The sequence below is a fragment of the Grammomys surdaster genome, unplaced genomic scaffold (assembly GCF_004785775.1).
Source record: "Grammomys surdaster isolate TR1022 unplaced genomic scaffold, NIH_TR_1.0 325, whole genome shotgun sequence".
NCBI classification, from domain to species: Eukaryota; Metazoa; Chordata; class Mammalia; order Rodentia; family Muridae; genus Grammomys; species Grammomys surdaster.
The window spans coordinates 764,238-773,205 of record NW_021604744.1 but is presented as its reverse complement, the minus strand read 5'-3'; the positions used below and the strand labels follow the sequence as shown (position 1 = coordinate 773,205).

The window sequence follows — 8,968 nt, the reverse complement described above, 5'->3', positions numbered from 1 at the left end:
AATCAAGATGTAGAATTCTAGGCTTCTCCAGCACCCTGTCTTCCTGCCTGCTGCTATGCTTCCTTCCATGATGATAATGGACTGAACTTCTGAAACTCTAAGCCAGCCCCAATTAATGTACTTAATAAGAGTTGCCTTGGACATGCTGTCTCTTCACAGCAATGAAACCCTAACTAAGACTTCAAAGCCAACCACTACAGTGACATACTTCTTCCAACAAGGTCATACATATTTCAACAAGGGCAAACCTCTTAATAGTCTCATTCCCTATGGGCCAAGCATGACTCTATGGGGTCCAAACTTATTCAAGTCACTACTGACCCTATTACTGAAGGCAACACCTATATAACTCATTGAACATGGAAAAGTCAATCAGGTGCATAGGCTGCATAGACATTCTACACGTTACCAAAGGAGGAAAGCAAATACTAACATAGCTACAAACCTTTTGACATCCAATAGTGACTAGAATCACATTAGAGTCTTTATTTACAACCTTGAACTTGGGCTTACTCACCACTAACCTTGATGCATCAGAATGGTTTGGTGAAGAAACCCCAAACTCTCATCAGGACAAGGTTTTATAGGAAATGGGAGGAAGTGAGGGGGTTTCCATCCTGGCAAGCATCTAATTGAATGACTATTGTAAGTCAACATGTGGATGTTCTAAAGCAAGACCACAATCACAGTCTGAAAGTACATCTGAAACAACTAATATTTGATTGACTGTTGCTAGGAAGTAGCTAGGGAGGAACTCTGGGATATGGGCCAAGGACAAGCCATGGAGTCCTTCCTGGTATGTGGGTGTAGCTTGGGTTCAGGTGCAAGTCAAGTTCTTAGGCTTTTTTTCTTTTAAGATTAAGTCTGGTCCCAAGATGGAATATACTTGGCCTTTCAATAGGATTGTATACATAAGCACCCCAAAAATTCTACCAAAGAACTACAGCTGATCAACAACTTCAGCAAAGTGGCTGGATAAAAAATTAATTCAAAGAAATTAGTAGACCTCTTTTATACAAATCATAAACTGGCTGAAAAAGAAACTAGGGAAATGACACCCTTTACAATAGCATGGTGTAACTCCAACCAAGCAAGTGAAAGATCTATATGACAAGAACTTCAATACCCTGAAGAAAAAAATTGAAGAAGATATCAGTAGATGGAAAGATCTCCCATGCTCAAGGATAAGCAGGATTAACATAGTGAAAAGCAATCTACAGAGTCAATGCAATCCCATCAAACTTCCAACACATTTTTTAATAGACTTTGAACAAGCAATTCTTAACTTCATAAGGGAAAAAAAAAAAAAAAAAAAAGGAGAGCCAAAACAATCCTGGACAATAAAAGAACTTCGGGAGGAATCACCATCCTTGACCTTAAGCAATATTGGTTAAAAACAAAAAAAACAAAAAAACAACTGTATGATACTAATACAAAACCAGACACACTGGGCTGGAGAGATGGCTCAGTGGTTAAGAGCACTGACTGCACTTCCAGAGGTCCTGAGTTCAAATCTCAGCAACCACATGGTGGCTCACAACCATCTGTAATGAGATCTGATGCCCTCTTCTGGTGTGTCTGAAGACAGCTACAGTGTATTCATATATAATAAATAAATAAATCTTTAAAAACAAACAAACAAACAAAAACCAGACACACTGATCAAAGGAATTGCTTCAAAGACCCAGAAACAAACTCACATACCTATGGACACTTGATCTTTGACAAAGAAGCCAAAACCATACAGTGAAAAAAAGAAAGCATCTTCAATAAATGGTGCTGGTCTGACTGGCAGTTGGTATGTAGAATGAAAATAGATCCATATTTATCACCTTGCACAAAGCTCAAGTCCAAGTGGATCAAGGACTTCGACATGAAACCAGATATATTGAATCTAATAGAAGAGAAAGTGGGAAAGAACCATGAACACATTGGCATAGGGAAAATTTCCTGAACAGAACACCAATGTGCTTTAAGGTCAAAATTTTGCCTCTAAGATCAAATATCGATAAATGGGACCTTATGAAACTGAAAAGCTTTTGTAAGGCAAAGGACACTGTCAATAGTACACAACAGCAGCCTACAGATTGGGAAAGGATCTTCACTAACTCTACATATGGCAGAGGCTGTGGAGTAAGGGGAACACTCCTCCATTGCTTGTAGGAATGAAAATTTGTACAGCCACTTTGGAAACCAAAGTGTGTGTGTGTATGTGTGTGTAGCAATTAGATTTCCTCCACAGGCAGTTGTATTATTCAATAATATATAGTGGGCCTCTTTTTAATATCGGTGCGGTTTTTTTTCTTGTCTTTTTGCATTGGTTACGAAATCTATGCATAGTAGACACTGCGTACGTTATGTTCTGTTCTTAGCCATACTCTACTTATTTGTGTTGTCTTTATTTTCTATGTAAGGAAATTAAAAAAAAAGGTTCAAAGATTCTCCCAATGTCTCAAAAATCAGAAATAGTTGAGTCAATGTGTCAATGTCTCCACACCAAATTTTTTTCAGGACCCAACAACACCTTTTACAATAGCTTGGTGTAATAGTCTTCTCTTTGAATACAAATTTTCTCATTCTTTAATTTCAAGGCTTTGCTAACATCTTGCTTCCAGATGTCCTATAAATACACTAGCAAGGATAGTGTTATTTTTATTCCAATTATCCTCACTAACACTGGAATACTTCCACTTCTAGTTTCAAGCTTGCAAAGACAAACAAAAAATTATTCTATATTCAGTTCCAGAGTTCTCATTGCCTACTTTCTTGCCAGAGGAAAGCCTCGTTTTTTAAAGAATATTCGTATTTCTCGGTACTTTTATTTGTGCAGCTTTCTGGAGGGAACTGAAGCCACCGAAGGTGGGCAGTGAGATGCCCTCAGGACGCCTCCCTGCCCTTCAGCTTGTCCTGGGGGTTTTCGGCTGGAAAGCACAAGCTAGAGAGGGAAGCGTTAACCAGACACCAAGAGCCGACCACTGAGAACCGTCGGCGGGAGACTAGAGCGGCCCACGTTGTCGCGGGGCCCGTGACGTCACTCGGCCGCGCCCGCTCCTCCCTCAGCCCAGACCTCCGACAGGAAAGCTTGCAGTTGCGTTATTGAAGTACGCCGAGTGAGCGGTTCCTGGCTGACCGGGGGCCAACTGCTCTTCAGGATCAGGTGGTGCCCGCCAAAATGTCTCAGTTGGAGAGCATGGTCCTCTGTCGAGAGGCCCAAGTGTCCACTTTGAAGTCCCTGTTTGGAGAGGTATTGTAGTCAGATTGCTTCCCAAATTCCAGAGGCGAACGCGTCCTTAATCTGTTCAGTTTGGGAGGAATACTGTATGAATTGCGAGGCCTTATGTTATACCCTTATGTTAAGACGGAGGTGCTGTAGGACCCTTACTTACCCAGAGAAACTTCTCAGTCCATTTCAAAGGAGTCTGCAGAGGAAGAACTGGCTTACTCTACAGGACGTTGGCTAGGAAGTGGTCCTTTTACTTGGACCACACTTCGGAGATTATGTGAGCCCCAAATAGCTAATGTAAGTTGCTGCTGAACGGGGTTTAACCAGGAAGTGTTTGCATTGTTTATTAAACGCAAGTTCGACCGTTTGCAGTGAGGTATAGATTGAGTCAGACACAGAGAGGAGATTGGCTTCAAGGCCAATTAGGGTAACGCTGTATTTTAGCCTTTAAAATCCTGGAGTTTTTCCAGAATTACAAAAGCCAGGAGAGGTCTCGCTTGGGGTTCTCTCCCTGCCTACCAGATGAGATGATTTAGAGGGGAGAGGTTATCCTCTGAAGCGAACACAGCTAGAGATTCCTTTTCATAGGCGGGGGTAGCATTCATTTTTCTCATTTGCCTTGCATTGTACTCATTAATTATAATTAATTGCACTTGGATCTTGTCTAGAAGATGAATAAATACAAATAGCCATTTAGTTTGCCCTTAAAAATGTACTTTCATGCAGCAGAGTTTTGGATGTGAAATATTCATGGAAAAGTACTTCCCTCCATCTAAAAGGAGTCATGTTAATAATTCTAGAGGTCAACTGCATCTGTAGTTTCTAGTTATAATGCTTTCAATTATAGCTACCTATATTATTGAAATATATACTTGTTTATGCTCTATACATTCCTTCATTGGACTTGGTAAACCCAGATTACTCTAATCAAAAGTACTTTTATTTTTGAGGAGTACTTTATTAGCAAAATAAGATAGGTAGTGCTGATTTAGCAGTGGATCTCAGAAAAGGTTTTACCTTTGCTCTTATTTCAAACTACATTTAACAAAAATAATTTTTTTCTACTTCAAGGAAGTTTGCATGTGGAAAATACAAAGAAACACTATAGCAAATAACTACAGAAGAAAAAGAAGCTAGCTATAATCTTAGAAGATTAATTAATAAATTTAGCAAGTGTCTATGGCACTGTGCCAGATTCTGTCTTGTGGCAGATGTTGGGGAAAAGTAAAGTGAACAGTGGTGTAAGAGTTCATTTTCAACTCTAGATAACAAAGTAAAAGTTGTTTAAAGGGGGAATGTGCTGGTTAGTTTTATCTTCAAGTTGACAAACTTAAAGTTATCTGGGAAGAGAGAACCTAACTGAAAAAAATGCCTCCAACAGATAGTCAGTAGGCAAGTCTGTAGGACATTTTCTTGATTCATGATTGATGTGGGAGGGCCCAGCCCCCTGGAGATGGTGCCACCCCTGGGAAGGTGGTCTGGGTAGTGAAATGCTGAACAAGTCAGTAAGACACCTTCCTTCATGGCCTCAGCTTCAGTTTCTGCTTCTAGATTCTTAACTTGAATTCCTGTCCCAACTTTCCTTCATGATGAACTATAACTGTAAGCAGAAGTAAATCCTTTCCTCCACAAGATGCTTTTGATCATGCTATTGATCACAGCAATAGAAGCTTATATGGGCAGGGAGTACTATATCAAATAGTAGATGTAGACAAATGTGATCAGATTCCAGAACAGATTTCATCTAGCTTTGGAAAAGAACAAAAACAAAAAACTATTGAAGATTGTCATGAGCTTCATTTTTGCTTATGAAATGATATCTGATTTTTTTTTTAATTTTTTATGTCTCCCCAGTAGATTTTTGAATCCATCAGGGTCTACCCTCTTTTACACTGGTATCTGTGCTGCTCAGTAGCTTATAATTTTGAAAGATAATTCCATAAAGGAACACATTTCGAGTTGAATTTAAGCTCAGAGTATTAAGAATTTATGTGTATACATCACTGAAATAACTTGGATTTAGTATTGTACTCTACCAATAAAACTTTAGTACAAGTTGGTAAATATTTATTTCTGGTTTCATACAGACAGAACCTTGTCTTTTCTTTCTTAGAGACATCATTTCAGCTTTTCGTCCATCTTTATTTATGGACACACGGCCAGTGGGAAGACCTATGTAACACAAACATTGTTGAAAACTTTAGAGGTAAGAATAACCCTAGCCCTGAGGTTAATGGACCTTTATTCCTAAATTGCTAGTTTATATTCCAGTTTACCTTTCTTTAGAATATCATCTGCATAAAGCATTTCTCCCCAGATTTTGTTGGAATACTTTCAATGTATATAATTTTTAAAACCTATTAGTTATTAAATAACTTGAACCTTGTTATTAAAAAGTTTCAAGTTGAGGCAAATTTTCATCTCTTTTGTTGTCTGGTAGTTGGATACACAAGTAATAGCTTATTTTAAAAATACTAGAATTTGCTTTTTTAACATGACAAAATATATCTTTTTCACTTTCTATTTGTAATATTCTGATAATTCTGATTTTTCACACATGTAAAACTGTACATACTTTCTTCCTCTTTCCATATTTCCTATTTGAATGACTGAGTTGTTTTAATACTTTTCTTATCCTCATCCGTGCAGTAAGCAATCTTGTAACTACATCCCATTGTAAAGTTGTAACTTCGCCTGTATTTACTCTTGTCCATTGCTACCTCAGTTTCACATACCATTGTTTTCTCCAAGGATTTCTGCATATCTCCTAATTATAATCTGTTCTTCATCCTGTAACCCATTCATACAAATATTGCTTAGCATCTTCAGAGCAGTATTCAGGTGATTTGCCCAAGGTAGAGTCTTGTAGACTCATGTTCTTCTTCTGGATTCACCACTCAGTGCCTTCTCTACCTGCAAACAAGAGCAAGTAGAGGCAACCCTTGGGGTTGCTATGATAGTAAATGTTAACACATGAAAAATGAATTAGAGTTCAGTATATAAGCAGTTATAAAAGTTTCTTAGATGCTATTAATTTATGAGTATTATCATATACCTGTTTATGTCCTAAGCCAGCAGTAAGCAATATCGATTGAGCAGGTATGGCTGTGATCTGCAGCAAGTGTGTATACAGAGACAGATGTACCGGCCACAGTTTCAGGTTGCTAACTCTGGTCTTGCCTTAGCTCCGAGGATGCATGTTTAAGATGGCCTGCTGAGTTGCTCTGTATAGATAGTTCCTGCTCTGTTTCAAACTTTGCCCTATGTTGCTTGCACTCCTTGGATGACTTTCTTCTACTTACCTGCTCTCCTTCTAGTATCCTCTTGATTGACAAATGTTTGTTTCCTTTTTCTACTTCTCTGGGAAGTGCTTCCTAACTTCTAATGCTATGTTAAAATGGACCCATTTTGTGGCTTTAACACTTTTGGCTTTATTGTATCACAATATTTAGTCTTAGCTGTGTGCGTGAATATGTGTGTCCGTGTGTTGTGTTTCCTGGATGTAATTTTTTTAATATATTGTTTCTGCGAGCACAGTACTTGGCCCATTTTAAGGTTTAAATATTAATCTTTGATCCCAAAGAACAACTGCCATTTTAAACACACAGGTGCCCGAGTTTCATTTCTGACTTTAAAATCTGAATGTACAAGGCCTTTGGTTTCTATATTTGGAAACTTGCATTTGAAAACTTGTCTATGAAGTATCCAGAAGATAAATATTGAATAAAACCATGAAAATCCAGTAAGAAAGTTTTATATTTAAGGGATGTATTATGTCTTTAACACTTTATTATTTTTGCAATCACTTAATCAGTGTAAGAATGGATTATTACTGTTTCTGTTATAGATGCCCAAATACATGCTTAGAAAAAATGCTGCTATTTGAGTCAAAATAGCACAAAAATAAGCAAGATACTTATTGTTAACAGACATTATCAGTGTTTTACATAAGGAAGTGAATGTGAAAGCAAATATTGATGGTACCTTGCTAGTAAATAAGTGTAACGTACTAGTAAGTAAACTTCTCTAGTAGATAAAGTTCTCTAGTAAATTAAGTTCTCACTAGGAGTTTTAACATTCAAAAGTAACTTGGTTTCTTTATAATAATATTTTGAGAGAAAAATAAAAGTTTACTTGCTAGAGGAAAACAAATGAAAAACTCAAATCACTGAAGGGAGTTTAAGGAAGTAACTACCTACAAAGGCTGAGAAAATTTCAAGGGACTCAAGAAGGGACAGTAATTCATCGTAGCCTTTATCACTTCCCAGACCTCAAGGAATTATAGAGACACACTGTTGCCAAAACTCGAAAGACTAGCTGCCTTACAAAAGCCGTACTCAGCTGGAGCGCTGGCCTTTACAGCACAGTGTGGACACTGTGATCCTAAGCTGCTCTGCTTCCATCTCTAGCCACTACTTCCTGCAACTTCTCCAACTAGGGCCTGATGGTGTACTTTCCATGGTCAGGTTCTTGGGGCATGGGCTACATAGAGAACAGTGGGGTATAGATTCACAGAGGAAATTAGAGGCTATCCAACAAAACTTCATTGTATATGTTTTGTTTACTCTGTTTTTCTTTTTGTTTTCAGCTCCCACATGCCTTTGTGAATTGTGTTGAATGTTTTACTTCGAGACTACTTTTGGAACAAATTTTAAACAAACTGAGTCATCTTGACTCTTCAGAGGCAGGGTGTTCCACAGAAATGACATGTGAAACATTTAATGACTTTATTCGGTTGTTTAAGCAAGTGACCAGTGCTGAACATCTCCAGGATCAGACTGTATATATTGTAAGTAATTTAATATGATTATATCATCTTTAACTTGAAAACTGCAATAGATACACTTCCATATATTTATTTTGAGTCTTATTTTTGTATCGTGCTCTGTGGAAGGTGCTTTTGTGATATAAAAATGTGTCAGAGCTGCTGTTTAAAGGGAGCTTTGCCTAACAGAAGAGTTATACATAACACACATTCACATAAGACAACACGCAGACTGTAAGACGTGGCATGAAAAGTACTGATGTCTGTGGTCCTGTACAGTTTCATGAGTGGTAAGATTTAAGACAGACCAAAGAGAGTGAATTGGATTATTGGTTACTTTTCTCATTGTTGGGACCAAGTACCAAACAAAGGCAGCTTCAGGGAAGACAGGTTGTTTTTGGTTTAATGGTCCAACATGGTGATTTTATTTTGGAGTGGTGAACATATAGGCACTATATAAAATTGTGAGACAGTATTAAGTTACCAGTACAGGTAGCTATAATACAGATGAGTCTTGGACCTGAGTCCTGTGGCATTGCATGTGTTTATGTGAATGTTCCAGTGTTCAGGGAATGAGAAATAAGAAGGAGCAGACATGAAGACTGAGAAGTTAGCAATGTGCTAAGTCTATATACGAGATTACATCTGTGGCTCAGGCTTTAGTAGCAGCAATAAAAACAGAAGGAATCTGCTTTTAATGTGGAGACAGGACATTGGAGTGCCCACAAAACTCCCTTCTCACAAAAGGTCCTAATGCCCCTAAGACAGTTTGTCCCCAGTGTCACAAAGGTTTCCACTGGAGAAATGATTGTACCTCGCTACATGGTAAAGATGGTAAACCACTAAAGCCTTTAAACTTAACAGAGTGCAGCCCTCCATCCCAACAGCAAGAGATAACTGCTCCTATAGAAGCCTTATGGGTGTCCAGCATCTCAAAAGACTCCCACCCAAAAATAACCATCAAAATACATAACAAGCCA

General features: G+C 38.2%; 1 protein-coding gene across 1 annotated transcript in view; it reads left to right on the top strand.

Moving 5' to 3' along the window:
• Positions 1 to 3,079: 3,079 nt before the first annotated feature.
• Positions 3,080 to 8,968, top strand: part of Orc5 (origin recognition complex subunit 5) — a 60,320-nt gene continuing 54,431 nt past the window's right edge. Inside the window, exons 1-3 of the mRNA XM_028778117.1 lie at positions 3,080 to 3,244; positions 5,337 to 5,429; positions 7,812 to 8,012. Of these exons, the coding sequence (XP_028633950.1) occupies positions 3,173 to 3,244; positions 5,337 to 5,429; positions 7,812 to 8,012 (366 nt within the window). The 5' untranslated portion in view covers positions 3,080 to 3,172. The remainder of the gene's footprint in view (positions 3,245 to 5,336; positions 5,430 to 7,811; positions 8,013 to 8,968) is intronic.